The sequence below is a fragment of the Ricinus communis genome, chromosome 8 (assembly GCF_019578655.1).
Source record: "Ricinus communis isolate WT05 ecotype wild-type chromosome 8, ASM1957865v1, whole genome shotgun sequence".
NCBI classification, from domain to species: domain Eukaryota; kingdom Viridiplantae; phylum Streptophyta; class Magnoliopsida; order Malpighiales; family Euphorbiaceae; genus Ricinus; species Ricinus communis.
Window position 1 is genome coordinate 13,152,878 of NC_063263.1, and position 24,515 is coordinate 13,177,392.

General features: G+C 34.5%; 4 protein-coding genes across 7 annotated transcripts; 2 read left to right on the top strand and 2 right to left on the bottom strand.

Moving 5' to 3' along the window:
• The first annotated feature begins 1,532 nt into the window (after positions 1–1,532).
• On the top strand, positions 1,533–6,701 carry LOC8284376 (NADH dehydrogenase [ubiquinone] 1 beta subcomplex subunit 9). 3 transcript variants are annotated; one of them, XR_001534766.3, is made up of 7 exons: positions 1,533–1,758; positions 1,859–1,900; positions 1,991–2,072; positions 2,805–2,860; positions 3,624–3,698; positions 4,118–4,201; positions 4,279–4,366. XR_001534766.3 is itself a non-coding variant. In XM_002512953.4 (6 exons), the coding sequence occupies exons 1-5, from the start codon at positions 1,633–1,635 to the stop codon at positions 3,663–3,665; spliced, it is 348 nt and encodes a 115-aa protein (XP_002512999.1). In that variant the 5' UTR covers positions 1,534–1,632; the 3' UTR covers positions 3,666–3,698; positions 4,118–4,366. The 3 variants fall into 3 exon arrangements, 2 of the variants coding, with proteins under 2 accessions (XP_002512999.1, XP_048234005.1); XM_002512953.4 differs by having other exon boundaries at positions 1,534–1,758; positions 4,118–4,366; XM_048378048.1 differs by lacking the exons at positions 1,533–1,758; positions 1,859–1,900; positions 1,991–2,072; positions 2,805–2,860; positions 3,624–3,698 and adding an exon at positions 6,252–6,701 and having other exon boundaries at positions 4,115–4,201; positions 4,279–5,785.
• Positions 6,702–7,600: 899 nt separating this feature from the next.
• Positions 7,601–8,194, bottom strand: LOC8284378 (30S ribosomal protein S31, mitochondrial). Its single transcript, XM_002512955.4, has one exon. The coding sequence runs from the start codon at positions 8,135–8,137 to the stop codon at positions 7,874–7,876; it is 264 nt and encodes an 87-aa protein (XP_002513001.1). The 5' UTR covers positions 8,138–8,194; the 3' UTR covers positions 7,601–7,873.
• A 1,394-nt stretch (positions 8,195–9,588) lies between these two features.
• On the top strand, positions 9,589–15,804 carry LOC8284379 (epimerase family protein SDR39U1 homolog, chloroplastic). 2 transcript variants are annotated; one of them, XM_002512956.4, is made up of 13 exons: positions 9,589–9,846; positions 9,941–9,994; positions 10,582–10,657; positions 11,023–11,082; positions 11,412–11,530; positions 12,201–12,245; positions 12,379–12,457; positions 13,038–13,099; positions 13,692–13,794; positions 14,223–14,283; positions 15,018–15,088; positions 15,185–15,324; positions 15,412–15,804. In XM_002512956.4, the coding sequence occupies exons 1-13, from the start codon at positions 9,760–9,762 to the stop codon at positions 15,508–15,510; spliced, it is 1,056 nt and encodes a 351-aa protein (XP_002513002.1). In that variant the 5' UTR covers positions 9,589–9,759; the 3' UTR covers positions 15,511–15,804. The 2 variants fall into 2 exon arrangements, with proteins under 2 accessions (XP_002513002.1, XP_025012055.1); XM_025156287.2 differs by lacking the exons at positions 12,379–12,457; positions 13,038–13,099.
• Positions 15,805–16,692: 888 nt separating this feature from the next.
• On the bottom strand, positions 16,693–21,368 carry LOC8284380 (ubiquitin fusion degradation protein 1 homolog). Its single transcript, XM_015715483.3, has 10 exons — positions 21,217–21,368; positions 20,858–20,914; positions 20,383–20,460; positions 19,255–19,279; positions 19,127–19,159; positions 18,901–19,022; positions 18,635–18,765; positions 17,927–18,150; positions 17,149–17,402; positions 16,693–17,031 (listed from the first exon to the last, which is right to left on the bottom strand). Exons 2-10 carry the CDS (start codon positions 20,858–20,860, stop codon positions 16,936–16,938), a joined length of 966 nt encoding a protein of 321 aa, XP_015570969.1. The 5' UTR covers positions 20,861–20,914; positions 21,217–21,368; the 3' UTR covers positions 16,693–16,935.
• Positions 21,369–24,515: the final 3,147 nt, after the last annotated feature.

Genomic DNA, 24,515 nt, shown 5'->3' on the forward strand with positions numbered 1-24,515 from the left:
TCGCTCCAACCGAGGCACCGGAGCAGAGCTAGGAGGTCGCCCAATTCTGTGAGTTAAAGTCATATAATCTATACACTATTGCCATACCTAATTTTGATATGCTATCTTGAAATTTATATTTAATATGATTATTAGTATCGCAATATAAATAATTTCATTTAATTATTATTTGCTGAGATAAATTTCAATATTGTTACTAGTAATATTATATCACTATTTTGATAGTTAATGTTATATTCACACAATTGTTATTATTATTTTTCCACATAGCGCACGTTGTTTCCTCGAAATTCTGATTCTTTATTTCGATATGTGTTTAATAATTTTGCTAGACCATGATTATTATTATATTTGTTGAATGTGATTTGGGATGAGGCTTTAGTAGAACATGCCACCTGGTGGGTTACGTAATGATCAAAGACAGGTAATAAGGTTATTATGGATTTGTTTGCCCTGATCGAGCATTGCTCTCTGGGCCGAGTTCAGTTGATTGCCGGAGTTAAGGTCCCTGATCGAGCAACGCTCTCTGGGCGCCGGCTTAGTTGGAATTCAAGTGTTGAGGCCGGAGTTAAGGACCCTGATCGAGCAACGCTCTCTAGGCGCCGACGTTGTTGGATTAAGAGAGCCGAAAGGCTACTAGAATTTGGAGTTAGGGTTCTACTGAGCCACTCGTCCCGTAAAAATAAAAATATATTTTTATTTATTTATTTATTATGGTATGATTATAGTATGATTGGTATTTATGTGCATGGTTTGATATACTGATTTGAATAATTAATATTTTATGTGAAGACTGCAATAGTCTCTAGATTATTTGATTTTAACTCACTCTCGAGACTAACAGTCTCAAATTACTTTTTTTCGGATCGTGGTATTAGTCTTCCATGACTCTTATTCAAAGAACTGACTCCTTCATCATCGGGTGATGTATTTGATTTGGTATGTAAATTGGTAAATCTTAGATTCTCTGCAGTAGTAATAGTAGATGTATCAGTTGTAAATTTTCTGAGTTTTGGGTCTCGCCAAATTCTTCTGGCAGACCGAATTAGTTATGTAAAATTTAATTGTTGAGATATTTGTGGCATTGTTACTAGTAAAATTTGAGATGAGATTTGTTTGAATTGTGAGCGTCAGGCTTACTATGGGATTCGGTGGCCTTACGTCTACCCATTCTCTAGTGCCGGTCATGGGTCCACAGACGGGTCGTGACATGTAATTTATCCAATACCAAAATATAAAATACTCATACATACGTGTCACTCTCTTATTAGTTGTGATATATACACAAGTCTAAATAATTTTTTTTTCAAATAAATCATTTTGAAAAAAATAAAATCAATGGATTTCCCAAATAAATCATTTCGAAAAAAATAAGATCAATACGGGGGCATTCGACTGGTCTGGTCTCGTGTCATAGGAAATTAACTAGAGAAATGACTATCCGGCAATCCTATGCACCGTTTTGATCGGGGCACTTAATACGACATCGTTGCTATCCAGCAATATTAGAGAAAGTATGAAACGACGCCGATTCTGTAACATCCCCTTGTCTACAGTGCGATTGCATTTTCTACGCTTTACAAGGAAAGGAGAAGTGGGTAGTGCGAGAGAGAGAGAGAGAGAGCGAGGGAGATGACATCAACAGCAGCATACCTAGCGAGAAGAGCAGCACAAAAGGAGAGGGTTCAGATCCTCTACCGTCGAGCTCTCAGAGACACGCTAAACTGGGCCGTCCATCGCCACCTCTTCTATCAAGATGTACTCTCTCTCAATGTGTTTTTCTTTTTCGTCATTTTCCCTAACTTTCAAGCAGATTTTCCTTTTGAATTAATTTTTCCAATCCTTATGTTGTATCTAGGCTTCAAATCTACGCGAGAAGTTTGACGCTAACAAAAATGTGGTTCGTTGGTCTTTCCTTTGATTAATTCTTTTTTTAATTGGATTTGAGGGTTTTGTTGTTAGGTTTTTTCTCAAATTGGATGTTGTGCAGGAAGATCTGGATATAATAGATAGAATGATAGCTCATGGTGAGGCTGAGTATAATAAGTGGCGCCATCCTGATCCTTATATTGGTAACTGTTTCTTGCATCCTGATTGTCTTTATTTTTAAATGATTAGGACATTAATTTTTCTAAATTAAATTCAATCCAATTGAACTCCTGCCACATATCCCCGACAAGACCTTTAGCTTAGTTGTTGCATTATTTCTCAGCTCGATTTTTGTTTAATGTCATCCTTTTCCTCCCTGTAACATCATTCCCGTGCTTGTGTTTGCCTATTTTTCCAGCAGCAGTGAATCTGCTTTTTCCTAAATGTTTTTATGGTCGTGTTTAGGTCTTATCTTAGGAATGTTCTTGGAATGAAAGAGAATTCTTTTGCATGCCACAGACTGACTCTTTTTAACTCGCTATCAAAGTCGATAATCTGTCATTTCTGTCCGATGAAATATCCTAAAGTATCTTAAATTCATCGTCTTTCTTTCTGTTTAAGTTTGCATAGAATGCCACAATTAATGGCCTAATTGTTTTCTGACGAAAAGAAGCTTCCTGGATTCTTCTCAAAAGAAAAACCTGCTTTGCTTCCACTTGATGGTTCTGAGTAAATACCAGGTAGTTGAATTCATGAAAAAATATTTCAAAAGGTAGTGCTTGCGAAGCCAGATATATGCTGGGAGTCCTCGAATTTGTTGTTTAATTCATGATAAATGTATTGATGTATGAAGAATATGAAATTTTTTGCAGCAGTTGACTTCTGGGTTTTAGAGTTGCCAATGCAGTTCACTCATTGATCTTGTTTGTATGCAGTTCCTTGGGCTCCTGGTGGTTCCAAGTTTACTCGAAACCCAACTCCACCTTCTGGGGTAATTGTTCATACTTCATTGATCTTGTTTGTACACTAGTGTTTTTTTCTTTCTCCTTGTTTACTTCTGTCCATTATGTATCTTATTTTCTTGGGATGATGTTGAGCTGTTGAATCAATCACTTCTGTGCACAAACTTTCGGAAATTAAATTGGTAGACCTGAGTTTTTTTCTTTTTTTTCTTAATTGATCGACATGTATATGGTGCAATAAGGACAAGAATTGTATTCCTTGGAGGGTGTATACTTTTATTTAGACTTTTGGAATTAGCATGGACCTAAAGTAGGTACACTAGATACACAATGAGCTGCAGGACTCTTGAAAGTTATATGTGGTATACAAGTGGTTTCTCCCATGAAAGTATATCCTGCGGAATTCGTCAGATGTTTTATCGTCTTGTCTCTTATCACTTCATAAATGTCCATCATTTAGATGAATCTTAGTTGTTTTCCCGCCACTGCCCGAAGGTTTCGTATGTATCTTGGTTTGGTATGACAGTATAATGGCACCAGAAACTGGAGAAATATCTAAATATAAAGGTCAGAAGGAAAAGGAAAAGCCTATCAACTTTATTTAGGAAGAATCCCATTGTTTATGTTTGCTGTGCTCTTCAATATGAAATTTCTTTACTGAAGTACGGTTTTAGTACTCAGCAGTAGTTGATATTCAAGTGTAACCATTAGTGATTGTATTGAATTTATTATGCTTTCTGATTCACCTTTTTGTTCTCCTTCATTAATTTTGTTATTTTGTTGGCACTGCAGGTTGAGATAGTTTATAACTATGGTCGAGAAGATAATGACTAAATTCAAACCCTTTTTTCCTGGAAATAAATAAAGGTTTGCACTATAATCAGTTTCTCCATTTGTTGTGCCATTGGCTGCAATTTACTTTTTGCTTTTGTGTGAGCATGTGCCTTAAATGATTGCATATAATAGCAGCACTAAGTTTAACTTTTCTCCACACTTTAGCTTGAAAAAAGAAAAAATTCCTGATAATGAATAATTTTTTTTTTTTCAATACCCATGAACATAAATACTTCTATGCAAATTCTCAAATTACTTCTCACAAAAAGATGAATGAAGTTTGCTGGGCAATCTGATTTTGGTTTCCCAATGTGATATTGGTTTTAATGTTGGTTTTTTCTCAAAGTACAGTCTCAAGTATCAGTGTAGTATTTCTTCCTGTCCTTGTATGTCCCATGTTCTCCTTGTGACATTTGAGCATATCCTCACTGAAGCTTCACCTTCTTTTGCAGTTTGAGATTGACCCATGCCCGCAGTGGAAGATTATGGTTAAGGCCAGCATCGCCCTTGTGTTTTAGTGAATGAAGTCAAAGATGGTAGACTTATGCATGTTTAATCATGTTTCACTGTTTTGTATTTGGTTTTTTCTTTGATGAAGAATATTGTATTGCAGAAGTACCACATGTTGGTGACTTGGCGCAAAACTAGAGGATAAGATGATCTGGAATCCTATAAATGATAACTTTATTTTCTTGATTTAATATGCTTTTTAGCAAAAATTGCTACTTAATGGGACTGGACAGGAACTGGATGCTGGGATTGGAAATTTAAAAATGTCAGGATCGTTGGATCACTTTAAATGGTTGGTTTAGGAGTGGTTTCCATGAGTTTGAAAGCAGCATCCAATCTGAAAGAAGTTCACAAATATTAAAGTGATAGATAGCCCATGAGAAGCTTCTTTTTGAGAAAATTGATAAGCATGTTTTAAAACTGCTTTGGCTTCTCATATATCAATACACAATGGCTTTGTGGATACCTAATCAAATAAATTTTAATGGTTACTGTAACAGATACCAGAATCACCGCCACCATATCATTTTTCGTAAACGAAAATTCATAAATGATCACAATTATAACGTTTGGTATTCTTACCCTTGTTATCATAATGGTATTATACTTGTTCAAGCGTTATAGAGCATAAAGGAACTCAGGAAACATGACTCCTCAAATCTGTTGAGTCACACTTAGGGTGAAAGAACCTCTGCAAATGACCACCAAAACAAACAAAAAGAAAAAGAAGAAAAAAAAGGATACCAATGGCTTCCACGCATAACTGATTTTTGAGGGGTTAGAGGGAAAGAGAGAGGTTTTACCAATTCAAGATTGCATTGCGTCTATACCGCATCCTGAAAAGCTTAACATGGGATGATCATTAACATAACTAATCCCTACTTTCATTCCTTCCCTTTTGTTTATACATCAAAAACAGAAAAGAAAAAAAAAAAAACATTTTATATAAAACAAACCCCCTCACCACTGCCAATTCCACTTCCTATAGGCAAAGACATGGCACCAATGTAGTGAACCCACCTCGGCTTGAGCTTTGTCTAATCAACATGTGGCCGCTTAAAATCTCCCTCAATAAACATTGGAAGAAATAGTCATTCATTTAGAACATGGCATCCTGTTTCCCCCACTTCTATATTTGATGACCATAACCTCAAACATGAGCCACCATCACCACACAAAGCCCTCCATCTTCAGACTGCATTCTTTCTAACATTTTCTTGGCTAACCATTTCTGGCAGAAGCATTTACTCAACTTCTACTCCTTGTTTCCTTCTGTCCACAAAATATCAGGCAGGCAAATATGGATAACGAAGCATTGGAGATGAAGGTGTGGAAAATAAACCATCGGAGAACCGCCTCCATACGTGCAATAACGTTACGCATAACTGTGTCTTTGTTTACTATGGTAATGTTGTTATGGGCAATTCGTAGTGGATTCAAACTTGCAACAGATTCAAGCAGATATTCTGGGTATACAGACTGGGCTTTTGGCATCGGGGTCCTAACTACGCTCCTCGGTTTCTTGTTTCTGCTACTTGGAATTCCCATACTTGCCGACTTGTTCCTAAATTTGTCGGATCAGTTGCAGGAGGAAGCTGGAATTCATAAAGGTAGCCACATAGATACTAACAGTTTTGTTTAGGATAAGTTTGGATGGATCTTTGTTTCCATGTGATTGCTTTCTGTTTGATCCGTATTTGTACATGCTTATTTGTAACTGAAGCATCAAGATTAAAAAAACTTTGTGTTGAGAATCGGTAATCATCCTAAAGATTGTGGAAATGTCTTTTTAAAGTGAAAGGAATCAGGAGCAGAACATGTCCGCGAACAAAATCCAGATGGTTCTGTAAACACTGAAACTAGCAAAATAGTTACCATTGTAAAACACATGCAGTGAAGAAAGAATTGTCTTCATAATATTGCCATAGACAACCAAAGAAATCAGCAGAGTATCTGTTCTGAATTCAAAGTGTTGTTCACTTATTTTCTATCAGTCCTTCCCATCTCCGCTCATAATCTATTATCATGTATCAAACTTGCTCACACAATTCTCACTGCAAATGGATTACTTGGCAGCATGGGAGACAAAAACAGTTCCTAAAGTCATTATTGCTGGAATCTTTGTGACGGTGATCACTGCCATCGTTCTCTGGTGGGCCATTTACACAGGAGTTCGGCTTGCAACTGAACCGAAGAAAGATGGAAAGTATCATCTCCTGACAACTTCAATTGGAGTGGTCACTATTATTTTCGGTTTGATATATTTCATCATTGGACTCGGCATAATTGCAGAGCTAGGACTTGATCTATCTGACCAGTTGCAACAGAAAGACAATAAATGGAATTGGCATCCCTCAAGGCTGAAGAGACTATTTTGTTGACAATTGCACATCTTTTTTTCTTTTTTCACATCTTCAGTTTGATTTCATAGAGATGCAGTGTTGCTAAGAGGATTCAGCACCATTGTACACAATTTTGTATCTTATTGAAAAGAACCATATACTGTTCTTACAAATTCAATCTTACAAGTTCAATATATTGTTGCTTTAAGTTCTCATATCTTAGAGAAACACTCATTCTGCCTTTAATTTTGTTGCTGAAGTTCTTCGCTTCTCATGACCTCTAAAGACAACAAAGAGTTGCAACACAACATACAGAACAAGAAGATTACTAGAAAAAGATATTACAATGCCCAAAACAGTGTTAAGATATTACAAAGATAGTGCAGTAACTTTTCCTCTTCTTTATACAAGAAAAGAAATTAAATCCCTCCAACCACCACTTATCCTCACCTATGAAAGCTCACAACTGAATAAGCTCACTCTGGTCAAACTCCAACCACAATGCAAAAAGCAGGCAATTCATAAACTGTACCACACACTTCCATTAAAAATCACAATTGAATACAGTGTTCCCTTCTTTTAAAAACTGTCAATAGCAAAAAAATTCTCTCCCATGTTGATTCTTAATCTAAAGAGGATACTTATGTGGGAGTAGTGAGTCTTTCAACCAAAAAATATTAGCTCTACTAATACCCATAGCTTCCCTAAGAATACATCAAATCATAATAAGATTACATCAGACAATCCCTAGTAGACTTCTTTCCAATCCTTCAATCCAATAAAATATTTTTCTATACATTTTTAATCCTTAACCATCTCTGATAAGCAAATGGAAAATCCCTGTGATTGCTCTTCAATGTAACACCTTTTTTTCCCCTGTATTACCCTGTCTTTGACAAATTAAGACCTAATAATATAAGTAAACAACGTGCTCTCTTTTTCCTAACTTTCTCCCTCATCTTATATGCACAAATCCTCCATCTTAATTTGTTCCCTAGTCCTTTGCAAGAGTAGCATAGACACAAACACACAAATACAACATTAGCTCTCATTCAGTTCATTAGGTAATAAAGGATAAATAAATGAATTGCAAAATCATGTCATTTGTTGCATAATTTAATAATCTTCAAAATCCCTTCTAACTTGTCCAAAATTCTTGCATAAAAATGGATCTTTAAATTGTAGCAAAAGCATTTCATAAAAGAAACGCATCAGCTAAACTCCGAGAAACATAGAGACACCCGCCCATTTAAGAATCAAATGCACACATAGCAATATAAGTGAAACCCTAAAAGCACAGCACTACCCAGAGCTGCCTCATGCCTATGGCAAATGAAAACAAAGATACTTGACTAATTAGATAAGCTTGAAAGGGAGAGGCCAAGGAGTGGACCTGGGAACCTCAACTTTATCCTTAATGCGTTCAATCATTTTCTCTTTCTTTGGCCTTGAGTTTCCGTACGATCCCTTAAATCTCTTTCCTTTCTTTGTCCTCTTATCCCCTCTCCCGCAAACCACTGGCGCCTCCTCTGCCGCCACTGCGCCTCCGATTCTTGCCGACGACTGTGTCGCTACCACCCTCCTCGCTACTGCCCCACACCACTGCATCATCGTCGCCATTACTGTTGGAATCCTGGTTCAGTTCAAGAGAGAGTGATAAAAGGGCTATATTGTCTTACTCATTTGGGTTTATTGCCATTATACCCCTGAGGTTTAATACAATCTAAACTTTAATCCTTCGCTGTTTTGAATCACTTATTAAATTTACTAATAAAAAAAAGTTTATTTATCAAAAAAATCTTAAAAATACTTATATTTATTATCAAATCTAACATCTGCTATTCAAATTTTTAATTTTAGCATCAAATTTTAATATTGATTTCGATTTTAACCTCTAATGAAATTATCAATAAAATTTATTTACGTGTCGTGAACTCCGGCAATAACAATAAAATAGAGAATTTGAGTCAACACCCTCACTATTAAAATATTATCATTTAAGCACATAAGATTAATGAAATTTCAAAGTTAAGAAAACAAATTAATATATGTCATACTTATATGACAATATTTTAATAATAGAACGAATCAACAACTCTAATGTTTGCTCGATTTTTTTTATTGCCCGAGTTTATGCCAAGCTAGCAGATTTGACAAGTAGTTTTATTAGATGCTAAAATTGAAATTAATATTAAAATTTAGAATTTAAAAATTATATGCTAGATTTGATAATAAGTATAAAGTTCAGAATTGTTTTGACAACAAAAAAATAGTAAAAAAACTTTTCATTTCAGTGATAAAATTAGCATAAATGACTTTTATTGTTTTTTTTTTTTTTAAAAAAACTAGTTTCATTTCAATGAGTATAAGAAACATTATGTTAATTTTTTCTTTTCTTCTTCTACTCCTTTTTTCTAAAATTCTATTTATAAAAGTAATTATATTTTTATAATACAGATTAATTCTATATATTATGGAAAAATAATTTTTGTTATATTCTTAGCTATTTAAAATTCTATAAAACATTTTAGTTTGTAATTTCTTATAATGCAAAAGAATACAATTTTCTCATAATCGTCTAATTTTTTACTTAATAATAATATAGACTACAATATTAATTTTAAAACAATAAGAATTACCTCTTAGAAAAAGATATTATTAAAAATAAAAACATATGTAAATGAAGAAATTTTAGTAATTAAATTTAGGGATATAAACAATGGATATACAGGAAAAAAGGAAGAAAAAAAAAAGGAAAGAAATGAGATTGAGATTATTTTTAATTATATGGCTAACTTATTCAGTAAAAATCGGTCTGAATTTAATTTAGTTAGAGTTTTATCAGTGAATTGAAATTGACCGAAAGTAAAATATTTTATTGAATTAAATATTTAAATACTAAAGTAACAAAAATTGAGAAGTTAAGGTACGGTATATGTAATTTACCTCAACTCCTGTAGTGGGTGCAGGATGGGTCGGGCCAAGATGTCGGACAGTTGATTGGGTATTGGGCCTTTTAAAAGGCCCAATTTCAGACGAACTGGCGAAGATTTTGAGTTTGGTGTGTAGTGGTGGATGGTGGATGTGGGTGGTAATGGTGGATGTGGCTGCAAATGGAACACGATGATAAAAGGAACAATCTTTTGTTTCTTCAACGTGTTTATTCAAAGAACCCACATACTAGATTCAGTCAAACAAAGAGTTACAAGAAAGGCTAAAGCTTGGTACTACTAATAAAGAAAATGGAGATGTCATGCAGAGCTACCACTGCTTTAACATGGACTCGCTCCATCTCTCCTCCTTCTCTCCACATTCCTCAATCATTCTCTGTGTGTATCTTCATTCTTTTCTTCTTTTTTTGGTTCTTGAAGTATTTATGTTCTTGTTTGCTTATTTAAATGGCAATCTTGTTTTTGACTGTAGAGGTATGATACTAGAAGGCTCAGTGTATGCGGTGCTTCTGATCAAACCCCAAAGGCGAGCTCTTTATACCTTGTTTTTCTTTTTCTTGTAGATACTTTAAAGTGGAGACTTGTATGATTACTGTTTCTTGTGGTTTTCCATTGCTATATTAGTTCTGGATCAGTAGGCAATTCTTATGTATTCCATTCTTTTACTGGCATTATTCAGTTAAAGCATTTACATTGCTTTACTTTCTTAAACATATTATGTGCTTGTAAATTGTGCTCGAGTGTTGTTGGCAACTGAGATTATAAAGATTGCGCATCAGCATTGTCTGTATCTTTAAGATGAGCCATTGGTGTATAAATAGAATTGTTTTTGGTGCTTCATTTTTCGTGCGTGAACTGGTAGCAATTCAAGTCTTGTCTTAATTCTGGCCGGCTTGTTACTTCGTTGAAATTACATCTTTCTTTCGTGTAATGCTATAACTGAGGTCTGTTTTTCAATTCTTGGAGCACTTTCTGTAAACATGAACACAAGCAAGGGCTACTACCAGGGATACAGCTTCGTTTCTTATATAAGAAGTTATGAACTGCCAGGCATTGTTTTCTAGGTAGTGTTTTCCTTGGAAATTGCGTTTGATTTTATTTACATTGATGCAGGAAAATCAGATGACGGTATCAGTAACAGGAGCAACAGGTTTTATAGGTAGAAGATTGGTACAAAGACTGCATGCAGGTTTTCTCCATCTCGCTGCAATTAACTTATGATAAAAGCTTATGTTTAATTTGTGTCTGATTATATTTAATTTGCTGTCGTATGATTTATGCAGCTAATATCATTCACAATTCTGTCTTGTTGCAGCATATATTGCATTCTTCGCCATAGAGATGTTGGGAAATTTCATGCATATTAGTTGGTTTTCTGCATAGTGTCTTAGAATTTGTAGGACAAAATGATATTTATAATGATGATGGAGTTATTAGGTGTATTATTGAAGTTTACTTAACTATTGTTTATTTCCTGCAAACTGAATTCTTAATGATTTGTGTATGGATAAAATGAGCTAAGCTTGGATTTGATTTAATCTATTTTCATTGCAGATAACCATAATATTCATGTCTTGACACGTTCCAAGTCTAAAGCACAGTTAATATTTCCGGGTAAGAAGGTAATGATTACTTTTAGTAATCTGCATTTCTATGTGCAAGTTACAGATTTCTTGAAATTTTATTTATAAAAAGTTGTTTGGGGGTGAAAGTGCAAATAATATTTTCCCACATGTGGGTGGAATTCAACTTTTTAATTGGAGAAACAGATTTTGCTTTGAAATGCATAAATTGCATATTTTGTTGGTTTTTTCTTTTTCATGTTTTATTCAAACATCAGCATGCTCGGTTGTAGTTAAAGGAAACTAGTAAATTGTTATGCAATTTCTTGGACTTTTTGGTGTCAGCTTTTTTAAGACTTCTCTACATGATGGGTTCTGTAGGCAAGGACTTCCCTAGAATTGTGATTGCTGAGGAGCCAGAGTGGAAAAACAGCATTCAAGGTTCAGATGCTGTTGTTAATTTGGCTGGTATGCCCATCAGTACAAGATGGTCATCTGAGGTTAGTATTACTTACTGGTTGTCGAGTTTGCTATTTTCTAGCTTAATGCTGAATCAAGGTGCCAAATACATAATACATTGAAATGCCATACTCTTTGTTTGTAAGATTCACATAGTAGCTTGCACGTAGGTTCTCTCACACTTTAATGCGGAATGGAGGCACCCTTGCACTCAACAGATCACTTCTGATACAAAAAATAGTCTTCTCCTAGTGCCTGGGAGATGGACACTCCAACAGAAATTTGTAATTCCGAGTTTCTTGGAATTTGTTATAAATCTCTATATTATTATTAAATGTGATGCCATAAAGCTTCACAATGGGTTGAATCAAATACATAATTGCATTATGGATCACATGGTGTTACAATAAAGAAACTACGTTGAAAGACTTTATTTGAAAAATGACACACTCCTGCTGTTATATAAGACTGCACCAGTACCAGTGTCCTTTCCACAGAATTCATGAACCATATTTCACAAACATTCAAGGTTTACCAGCATATGATGCAAATATCATATTTGTGATATCACGTCTTTCTGATCGAATCTGAATGACCTATTTTATCTTAGTCTGGAATTTGGCATCAGAAGTCCACAGTCGGTCTAATGTGTTAGCATCTGTAGATTTACCCTCAAAGAAGGAATATGTTAAATCTCTTACTGCATTGCAGATCAAGAAAGAGATCAAGCAGAGCAGGATCAGAGTCACCTCAAAGGTAAGGAAATTGTTTTCCCTTGGAACGTTCTGGTTCCCCCCGAGAAGAATGTTACTAAGTCCAAACATCAATGAGCGGGACTTCCTCTACTGTTTATTCATCTAGCGTTTTCAAATGATTTGATTCTTGGAAGGTAGTAGATCTAATAAATGATTCGCCAGAAGGAGTTCGGCCTACAGTTCTTGTCAGTGCTACTGCTGTTGGTTACTATGGTTTGTAGTAATGCAGTTTCCTTCTCATGTTTTCCCTTACTATAGTTAAAATCTTAGGTTTTATTTGCATTCCTTACCTCCCTTTTGCCCCTCAAATATGTTAGCTTGTTCTTACTTGGAAATTTTGTAAATCATCCCCATGTATCAGCTGTCCTTCAAATAATTCTAGTATTTAGTGCACTTGAACTGGATTTATGAAAATCAAATGAAACAGGTTGAGATCATGAAATGTTTCTTCTTCTTGATACAGTAATTAGGCTTTGTTTGGATTAAATCATATGCATAAGTTTAATTGAATTTAAACTCTTGCAAAACCATGTTAGTTTTGGCATGATTTCATTTCTTTCAAAATGCTTTCTTTTCTTTTCTTTTGTTTCTTTTTTCTTTAAGTTAAAAGTATTGAAATCTAGCAACTAAGGATTAACTGCATAAAATTTAACCGAGTTAAATTCTTGCAATTTTAGACTTTCAAGTCATACTTTTATATTATTTGATTATCTAGACTATAAATGTTAATAGCTTATGTAAATTTCCGTCGTTTCTTTTTCTCTTTCTCCCTATCCCATCCCTCACTCTTCAGGCAGTAGTGAAACACGAGTATTCGATGAGAGCAGTCCATCTGGAAATGACTACTTGGCTGGGGTAACTAGAAATGACTGGTGCCTGTGATTTTACAATATTCAATTTCTTAAAAAGCTTGAAGTTACTGTCATGAACAGTTATCTGTTTCAATAGGTTAATGCCTTGTAAATTTATCAATTGGTAGTTTTACTGAAGGCACACATTGTTGTCTATCAAGATTGACAAGCTTCAATTGGTAGTTTTAATGAAGACACATTGTTGTCTATCAAGATTGGCAATCTTCAACATGTCCACTTACATGTATTGGTCACATAAACAATTCATGGTCCATACAAAAAATCTCCATTAATCATGGGTTCTTTCATATTGTCAAAGAACCATTCCACCCAAAACTTCAAGCTGTTAGATGAGGCTCCAAAAACAGTATTATATTTCTAACACAATTCACAATTTTTGTACATCTGACAATGAAAATACTTGCAAAAAAGCGATTGATTATGGTTGTCTATATTTAGGTGTCATCTATTTGGATTTCATGCATTTTTCTGTTAAATGAGTTAATAAAGCAAAACTCAATAAGTCTACCCATGTTTTCAGACATGAAATTCAAGGTTTTTTTTTTTGTCTCCGACTAATATGCTAATATTTTCAGGTCTGTAGAGAATGGGAAGGAACAGCCCTCAAAGTAAATAAGGATGTAAGATTAGCACTTATTCGCATTGGTGTTGTTCTTGGTAAAAATGGGGGTGCTTTAGGTATATGATCGATTCCTTCACCTTCACTATATATTATATGAGAGAGAGGAGGAGAAGTTATCTTCAATTAGTCTTTTCTTTTTTCTCTTAAAGTTTTGACTTGTCATCAAGTTCTAAATAAACGAAGGGAAAGTTCCCAGTTTATACATCTAATTCAAAATTCATTATCGTGGATTACAGTGTAATCAAATTGTAAAAGTCAAGGCTAAAAGGATCATACAATTTTCATAGTATTATGACTCTAGCACTAAAGCATGTAACTGGGACTCAGTTGTTTCACATATGGCATGTTGAGTCACCTAGACGAACCTCTACATTTTAACTACATGCTTAGATTACATGTAGGTCAGAGTGAAGGTATATATAAATCTGACTTAACATACACTTGGATAAGTTGCTTTGGAGCTAACATCTTTGATCCTGTGCAGCTAAAATGATCCCTCTGTTCATGATGTTTGCTGGTGGACCTTTGGGTTCTGGACGACAATGGTATGTCAATGTCACTATTAGCATACTGTTGATTTCTGTCTCCGCTGATTCTGTTTGCTAATTAAAATGTTTTCTTGATATAATTGTTTAGGGTTGGACATTTAATATACATATTTAATAGGCTATTTGGTGTTTACAATATATATATACCCACCAGAATTTACTGTAGTGAGAAGAGGGAGTAGGAAGGGTGCTTAAGAACCAGAAGCTGGCGTGGCAAAACCTGACTGAAAAGAAAAAAAGAAAAAGGTCCGCCAGATAAATGCACCTGCAGCTTGACACACTTCCATTTAGGCTTGGGGTTTTGGGATTGGCAAATAAAGGAAAAAGGAAGAGTTGGCACCCTGTTTCTCTATTTCTGTTATAGAAAAATAGCAGCACCAGCAGTAGCAACAAAGAAACATGATTGTATAAGCTTAAGTACTCTGTTTCTGCCACGTATGATAATCTCTAATAACTAGGAGAAAAGTTCCAAGACGACCAACCAGTACACTACAGAAAACAAAAGCAACTTCTAGAACTTAGATATGTCTAAGCCTATATATACTATCTGATGACAAAGAAATAACTCTAATTAGCTTAGCTACTAGTGCATGCGATTATTCTAAATGTCATAGAGTACCTACTTAGTTATTGCTATTCCCCTATTTGTCCCCTTTTAATCGCCATGTCTTACAATTGGGGTCTCTTCCAAAGGCCATGCTTCTTGGTATGATGTTCTTGTAACTATGCAGGTTTTCCTGGATTCACCTGGAAGACATAGTGAACTTGATCTACGAAGCACTAATAAATCCATCATATAAAGGTGCTTTTCTACACATGTAGAGTTCATGCCCTGAATTATTCCTGCAACAACTTTGCATTAATCTTATGTACTCACTCTGAGTAAACTAAATATCAGGAGTTATCAACGGAACTGCACCAAATCCTGTGCGATTGGCGGAGATGTGCGAGCAACTTGGAAATGTCCTTGGCAGACCATCATGGCTGCCCGTACCAGACTTTGCCCTGAAAGCAGTCCTTGGAGAAGGTGCTTCTGTGGTAAGAACTTGTACTTGTTTATTTCCTCCTAAATATTCATAGGATCGTATTACATGTTGCTGAAACTAGTTTACCAATCCTTCACAGGTTTTGGATGGACAAAAGGTGCTTCCTACAAAGGCCAAGGAGTTGGGTTTCCAATTTAAGTATCCCTATGTGAAAGATGCACTGAAAACCATTCTTTAAAAGAGAGAGCGCTTGTAAGGAATTATATATATATGTTTATTCTTTTGCTTGAGGATCAAACTTCTCCCAGTAATCAGAGGCGTGGATGTAGAATGTAGTCAGAAGAAGAATAGCTCTGTTAGCTACACAAAAGCTGCATGTTGGTGGGTTTTTCTTTCTTTTTTTTTCTTTATGGTCCTGTATAAGTGAGCTCTTCTTTTGTAACATTGAATTAATTTATGTCATACGTACGTAGCATGTAAAAAGGTACACTTTATTTATCCAATACCAATCAAAACGAAGATTTTATATGAATTGGATGGTATAAGAACTCCTACCTAAAACTCTTAAGCAACCAATTGTGATTAGCTGAATCATACTCGAACAAGCTGAGGAGATCTTGGCCTGCTGCTCAAAATTGAGGCTTCAAGACTAAACTGGAAGTTCACGTCAAATGCATCTCAAATGTTGTGTGGTGAAAAACTCTTATTATAATTGATGTCTGTATATATATATATATAATATATAAAATTAATTAATTAATTTATAGTTTTATTCAAATAGTTTCAAAAGTTAAAAACAGAAGTCCATGTTTTTCAATGACTATTTCTAAATTTCATATTAAAGAAAAATAACATAACAAATTGACTATGCTAAGAGAATTTATGAACCATCATCATTTAACAATATCGTCTTATGTATTCTTTCATATACACCATATTGATTGCTAATTTATAAATATCTTTTAATAAATTATCATATCAATTTCCTTATTATATAATTTTAAAAATTGCTTTATCAAAAAGCATTTTTAAAAAAAAAATTGTAAATATGGATATTTATTAATTTTTAAATAATTAGATAAAACTTATTGAAAAATGCAAGAAACAAAATTAATTGATAATTAAACCATTCTGAAATGCTTTCACCATAACCATAAAGCCCACCATTGGACATGTATTTACCATCCAAACCTTTTCTTTTCTTTCTTCTCATCATTACTAAATGCAGCTAAATAAGTTGGATAGGTGCTGGCATCATCCAAACATTACTTAACCTTATTTTCCTGTGTAAACCCTGTAGTATATGGTTCATGGCTCCTCAAGCCCGGAAGCTCCTAGTGCCAAGTCAAATTTCCCAGACAGTAATTTATTTTCAAACAGAAACGATTTGTTTTCACATGATTTGAGGTGGAATGTCGGCTAAGAAAAGTATCGGAAATTCTCTATTTAGTATGGATGCACACAAAAAAGCACAAATGCAAGTGACATGAAGCTTTGACAATCATGTCAAACAAGAGATCTTACTCCTTCCTTCTTGTCAGAACCTAGTTATCTTTGGATAATACAACATAGGATTAATACACAATCCTATTGTTTTTACCTGATCCAGTAAGGATAGGCGAAGCATAAATAAGTTCAAGCCATCAATCGTTGGACAGTATAATTAACCCTTCAATGAGTACTTTCTTCCTGTAAATGGCTGGAACTTGGGTTCCTCATTCTTTTGGCTTTGCTCTGGTTTTGTCTCTTTTGCAACTTCCTGCACAATTAAGAAACAATTGATTGGCCATTCTATGGTCCACATCTTCTCATAATTTGCTGGATTAAGAATAATTTCAATCAAAGTTATGGTTGGGAGAAAAAAAAAAAAGAGTACCTTCTGAGTTTCCTTGGGTGCACGGTTGACATTTGAACCAAACACAAGTTTTCCTTGAGACTGACGTGCAGAGTTTTGTGAACTAGATTCCAGGGAAGGCTGTCCCCTACCACTGGGGACAGCAGCTTGTTTGTCTTTGGACCCTTGTGAAGAAACTGGGAAAGGCTGTTGCTTTAGAGGTTTCCCATCCAAGCGTCTCGCTACCCCAGTAAATGGATTGAACTTTGGTTCAGTCTCTTCAGGAACCTCTTCAACTGTGAGAAGCAAAGAGTTAGTCTGAACCATGAAATCACAAATACTAATAGATGTGGTCTTTCAAACTTGCCAATCAGAACTCCAGGCCATTCTACATTCATGAATAATCGCAGCATCCTCTCATTTTTCTATGAGATAAAAGCAGCAAATTGGACAGGAAATAATTTTTTTCCAAAACATGAGAACCTATTAATTGGTCATCAGAATAAACGAGTGTGGCACAAAAGAAAGAAAAACTCTAATGACCATTCTAAGCTTTCTGGCCAGAAGTACCGAGATTTAAACTAATGGGAAGAGCACACAGCACCTCAGCGAACGCATAAAAAGTTCGCAAACTTAGCATCTTGTAGATTCCACACTAGAAAAGAATATCATAAAGGCTACTGCAAACTATAAATTCAACACTAGAAAAGATATCATGAAGGCTACTGCACTGCGCTAGTCCACATTGCACAATTTAGAGTAACATACACCACAAGACACTGGGGTAACTGACAGAAAACAGATAAGGAGAATCATGCACCTTGGGCTGTTGCCTTTTTCTGAGGAATAGATGGAGTAGTTCTTTCTGGTTCCTTGTAATCAAGGGGAGGTGCAAAGTCTACTTCGCAGTCTGTCTCAATGATACTTATTGCATTTGAAGGCTTTGTTTCAACGATATCTATGTAATACTTTTTGTTGTTATATGCAACCATGATACTATCTCCAGTGGTTAAGCAGGAATAATTCCTTAATGTTGTCTCCAGGCTGCATTAAGAAATCAGTCAAGTCATGAGAAGAAACCTATAGTAGAAACGCAATAAGCAAAAGATATCATGAAAAGGTTGTTTCTTTTGTATCAGACAAACTAAGACACAGTGAAGATATTAGTTGCATGAGCATAAAAAAGATGAGTGTTTGGGAAAAAAATAAAGCTAAATGAATTCTGGCAAGACATTCCATGGGGGACGGTCGGGGTTAATGAACACAAAAAACTAGAATGCTTCTTCCATCACCACATCCAAAGCCCATACTGTGGTCTAGTTCTAAACTCAAAAAAAGAGAGAGAGAGAGTGAGAGAGAGAGAGTATTTCAAAGCTTCAGTCATGCAAGCGACAGATCCAACACTTGTCCATGATAATGACCTATCAAAATTTCTAACAGACAATATTCTTCATGTTTTAGAGTTTAGTCCAAACAAGTGTGTGCAATCTCTCACCAGTACCAATTGAATATGAGAAAATTAACTCACATAGCTTTTGGGTTGGAAATATCCAAAAAGTCTTTCGTGTGAGGTTGTAATTTAACATATGTCCCCTTTGGAAGAGTCACATTTTTCACTCGCACTATATCTCCCTCTTGTAAGAGGAGGTTCTCCATCATCTGAGGAAAAAAAAAAATTAATACACCAGAGCAGGTGTTAGGGACTTGTGGACGTCTTTATTCTTCAAATTGGCATACAGAGGCATTGAACAAAATATGCAACACAAATATGCATAAGTATTTTTCAATGCCTACCCAGTATGGCATATAAATCATGCCTTCTTCTGCTATAAACTCCAGAACCCCACAGTGAGAGATCCGCTCAGCTGCATCATTCCGGAGCTCAAACAACATTGGATAATCAATATGAAGAGAAGCTGGATATTGTGTCCAAGATTAGCATTCCGGATATAAGTTCATGATTCCATAAAAACAATATTAGATAAATGGCATAATATAACTACCAACAAAAACAACTAACCTAATCGGTCAAGGGCTGAGGGAGGCATTATGACTGTGATGACAGAAACAGACAAATAATATACATTTGTAATGTCATCAAAGAACAAGAAAAAGTTTGCAATCAGAAGTGTGAGTTTGAAGACTTACTTTTATCACCACTTTCAATTTGAGGCTGCAGGGAAGTTAAAAATCATCATCATGTCATGAGAGAGAGACAATTAGAACTCTTCCATGATCATAAATTATAATGTGGAGTACTAATTGAAGGTTCCATGCATAAATAAGTTAAGATAGAACTACTATTTTTTGGGGGAGTGAAAGAAGACATTACACATGTTATCTATAAAAACAATATAAAGTCAGGCTCTTTCTTATGGCTAGAATTGTAGCTTAAGTTTGTCAAGGGTGGTATAATAAAATGATATCTATTTCAATTATTCAACTTTTTAATTAATTGTGTTTCATAGTCAGTATGTATATTATAGAATCAAGAGCTGTGAACTCAAAAGTTAGGAAAATTCAAGAGGTGTGCAAACTCTTGACTTCAAGAGTAATGGATACTCTTAAATTCTAAAACAAGTGTGAAGGTTCATTTTCTTTGCAAATGTATTTTCTTGCTTGGATTTTGCTCAGTTGCTCTTCCTGGTTCATCAGTTAGATTAGAGTGCAGATATGAAGACTTTGCACAAAAATCATCTTATTTATCAATCTTTGAGCTAAACCAGAACACGCATGTGATGACATTCATGTTGGATTTTTTAAACTTATATCTTTGTATGTTTTATTTCAGGAAATTTTCTGTTTTTACTTGACTTCTGTTTTCATTTTCAATCGACGTGTGTATTTGGTTTGTTCGTATTTTGTTCACTTCGACATAAACAATTTTTCCATATATATGTGTGTGCACGCACACCTGTGTGTATTTTGCTAATTAATATTTGAGCTAGTATCATATGAAATCCAAGTGTCCATGTGGATGCATATCATAAAACTATAGTTATATTTATTAAGGTTCTAAAAAATATATTGATACGATTTAGAACATGACGGTAAAAGTTCGTAATTTGCACAAAACAATAAATAGTAATAATTTATATCCAAGCTTATTCCAGAACTAAAACAAGATCAAAAGCATCAAATTTATATCTCTATTGTCACGTGTAAGAATACCGAACACTCCTAAAGAGAGCGTAATCATTTATTTACAACAATGAAGCATCTTGGTAACTGAACAAACAGCAGAGTGAAATAAAAATGAATAAAAGGAAATCCAACCTTTTCAATAAATGATGCAGGGTAACACCGATACGTCTGCTCAAATGACGTCCCATGATATCCATATCCATCAAAAAACTGAAACAACACAAGCAACAGAGTAAAGTACAACAGCAATACTACCAAAGGTATGATGATGAGGATATAATAAAAACATATCACCTCCAAGATCTCAATATAAACATGATGTAAGAAATATCAACAATGCATGCACTGCCAGTTTGCTACATGGCAGCAGTAATCCAAAATAAATCTGTTCCTATTGTTATGTATAATATATAAACTTGCAAGAGCATGTCTCCCGTCCAATTTGCGACTAATAAAGTAATCTGATGAACATAAATAACACATATGACCAGACTAACCCAGTAAGGATATCCAAGTTGCCCATCATTCTAAAACCATCGTTATCACCAAATAATAATTAAATATCACCAGATAATAATTAAACATCACAATGTAAATAAAAACATACCATTTTGAATTTTGCTACAAATAGTCAAACCAGGTGGTCAAACCTTCAAGCAAAACCCTAAACAAACAAAAAGACAAAAAATTTCAGATTATACAAACAACACTCTCAATAACTTAAGTTAAACACAACTAACTTATTTAATCACCAAAAAAGCACAATTGGCAACCGTCAATTTAAACTATTGCACCAATACAAATAAAAAGTCTGTTACTTTAGATCCTAAATTGCATAGAAGCTTATTTAAAAGTAAAGAATAAAATTCAAAACAAAACAAAAATTGAGATCCAAATCAAATTAAACAAAAAGACATTGAGTTTATTAAAAATTGTGGGAATTTCAGAGAAGGGAATTCAAGTTACCTGTATTCGAAGACACAGCTGATTGGGAATTCTAGAAAATTGAACTGGATAAACAACATACGATTTTTTTTTTCTGGAGTTTGAAGGAGAGCCGTGATGAATGAATATTGGCAAAAAAGGGGAAAAAAGGGGCTAAGATGCGCCACTGATGCGTATTGTTCACGCACGTCGTTGTCTGACACGTGTAGCCCAATGGGCTTTGCTTGGAATGAAGCTGGCCGGCCCATAGGGTGGATTAAGAATGCTTTTCTCTGGTTTTGCTTCTAAATAACTCTGGCCCGGTTACAATCTTATTCAAGACTTTTAGAATGAAATAGGACACAAAGGTTAATTATACACTTTTCATAGACGTAGTCTACATATTACTCGTTAAGAATATGATAATATTATAGTATATAAAATATTAACTAATAAATTAATGATTAATAATATAGTTATTATAATTATAGAATTTGTATGGAAAAACAAATATTTTGTTTACTATTATACAACACAAACAATTATTACATTATACAATAGAGCTATTTCTTTTTTAATATTAAAAGTTTTAGATATTTATTATTTATCATACTTAATATTAATTTTAGACAACCATTTCTTATCGGAAAAATAAAAAAAATGGCAAAGAGAAAAATAAAAAAACTGATCAACTTGGATTTGACAGGAAAGAGAGGTGAAGCATATAAAATACTTTTGTTCAGATTCCTCAGATAACATCTAAGAAATGTCAATGCCTGTATAGTATATATAATTAGAATGAGGGAGAAGAAAGAAAAAAAAGAACAAGACAGACCCTCTGAACAATTCAATCCAGTTGTTAATTATAACATCTGTGTGGACATTATTAAGCATTGGTTGATGCTTATTCTCCATTAAACAGAAAACAATTTCTCTTTCTGGAACATGTTCACATCAACATCTATTAACTAAACCTGTATCACTTTGCTTGAATTCTGCACATCTTTTTTCTACGTTAAGGAAATGTTATTCTGCATGTAGTCTTCACCCTTGCTCCATCTTTTGTGAACAAAGAATATTATGTGATTTCAGTAAAGATTTTATTGTCTCCTAAGCTGAACCATTTTTATGCCTAACCTTCACATTAACTCGATACCCTTTAGAGAAAATGCAATTCCATCACACTATTTCTGCATTCTATCAACTAATCAAATTCATACTTATTCCAATTCCAAAATTCATGTCAGATAAAAACAGGCAGAATAGGTATTTAATATATGATGATTCACATTCAACCACCATGAATTAACATTTCTAATGCAACTTAGAACATTTGTCCGAAACAATTTTGTTAAATAAACCAACCAAACGACAAAGTATGATAGTTATAGCAAGCAGATTATACCCATCAAATAACACAAAGTAAATCCATCCACTCACCGGATTCTGAGCCCTGACTCGAAGATGGTCACAAGACTCCTCTTCAACTGTAACTCAGAATTCAGCCACTTCTGCGAATATAATTTGAAAAGTGCCTTGCTGTGATATCTAGCTTCGACTATACAAATCAGAATTCAAAAGTTATATTGAGAAAACCAGGAAGCGACATGCAAAAGACAGAATCTTAATCTTGGTGGCCATTATTTACTTACAAAAGCAATTCCTATAGAGACACCTTATCTATACAGAGAACTTAAAATCTCCATTTCCGCTAACAAGTGCCTGAAGTGATATTTGCATGGTATAATAAACTTTAGCATATATTGTCCTGCAGCAATTGTCTTTTGTTCACCACAGATAAATTCTTTAAGGAAAGTAAAGGGAAGTTGTTCAGTCTAGCAAATTATCATTAGCGTGTTCATGCCATCTGGGAAAATTCGGGAAAAAGAATAAGGTCCACTGAAGCCCAAGCACTACACGGAAAGAAAATTATAACTTACAAGGCATGCATACCATCCTGCCATTATTCTCCAAATAGAGTGCAAAGTGAAATTGATGGAAAACATGACTTATCATCTAAAAGAATAGATAAAACCCAATGCATTAGCATAAATCCAGCACTGAAGTTACAAAGAACCATTGCCTCATGATAGCTTCTGAAAGATGGACAGCCACAGTAACGATATTCACCCATGAAATATTCTAATCAGAAATTTAACACATCTCTCAGCTGATGTTGAAAGAATTGTATCAAACAAAGATTCTACAAAAACAAAATGTAGCCCTATGCCAGACATACTATTGGTCCTAGAATATAATAGAAACCCCACCAAAATCTCTATTAAAAGATCAGCTTTTCAGTTTTTTCTTAAAACAGGTGGTATATGTAATATGCTACAAGAAAACATGAAAAAGTAGTTTATGAAGGTTCTCGGTGAGGCAGGCATATCCTGAAACAAAAAGAAAATGAAAGATTGTGATGATAATTCAGTCAGCCTGGCAGCCATGACCTCAGGTTTCTAAATGCTTATTCTGGTGGTAAAGAAATAAGTAACTGTTATAGTGAGAACTGAATTTTACATCTAGAATCAACTACCCCTATCTTTTTTTATTTAAGTTCTTCCCATCTTTTTATTGAGTGGATCAAAAGAAAAATACATAGCTCCCATACAGTAGTTATTCTGCAACGTAATTACAGTTTTCTGCAAAATATTTGGTGAAGCTGGTGCAATCAGAAAGGACTGCTTAAACAAAACTCAAGACTCATGCACATCAAGATATGCATCTGTCAAAACTATGCAAATGGAACCTACAACATATAAAACAAACACAGTTCATGTATATCAAAGAAAGAAACTGTTTTTAATTTCTTCAAGATAACTTTCTCATGTTGTACCACAATTTTCAGGTCACAATAGCTATATAATTCCTTCTTTTCTTGTTGGAAACCAAAGGAATCAACTGGAAAGAAAGCACATAGAACAATAGTAAAGAGTCAAAGATTCATTGCAATTAGCATATATCAGCCGAATCAGTTAGTTTCTTCCGTGCACATGAAAATTATCAAACATATTGACATCTCATAAATGCATTTGCACTCTTGTACAAATTTCACATTAAATTGCAATTCCACTGTCATATCATTTGTGTGTTTCACATCCAACCATTGCCTGCTTTCTTAACGTTACTAAATTTCTAATCCAGCACACACAACTAGCATTGCACCACATCCAATTTTTGACCACAAGATGCCATGAGGCTAGCTAGAAGCCACATAATTGTGGTCAACTTGATAGAAACCCCTGGAAGAAGCCTATCTAAACAACGGAATGCGCAAAAAAGGCCAACCAGCATGTGCGACCACAAGAAAATAAATCTCCAACCGTCATGATTAGCAAGTT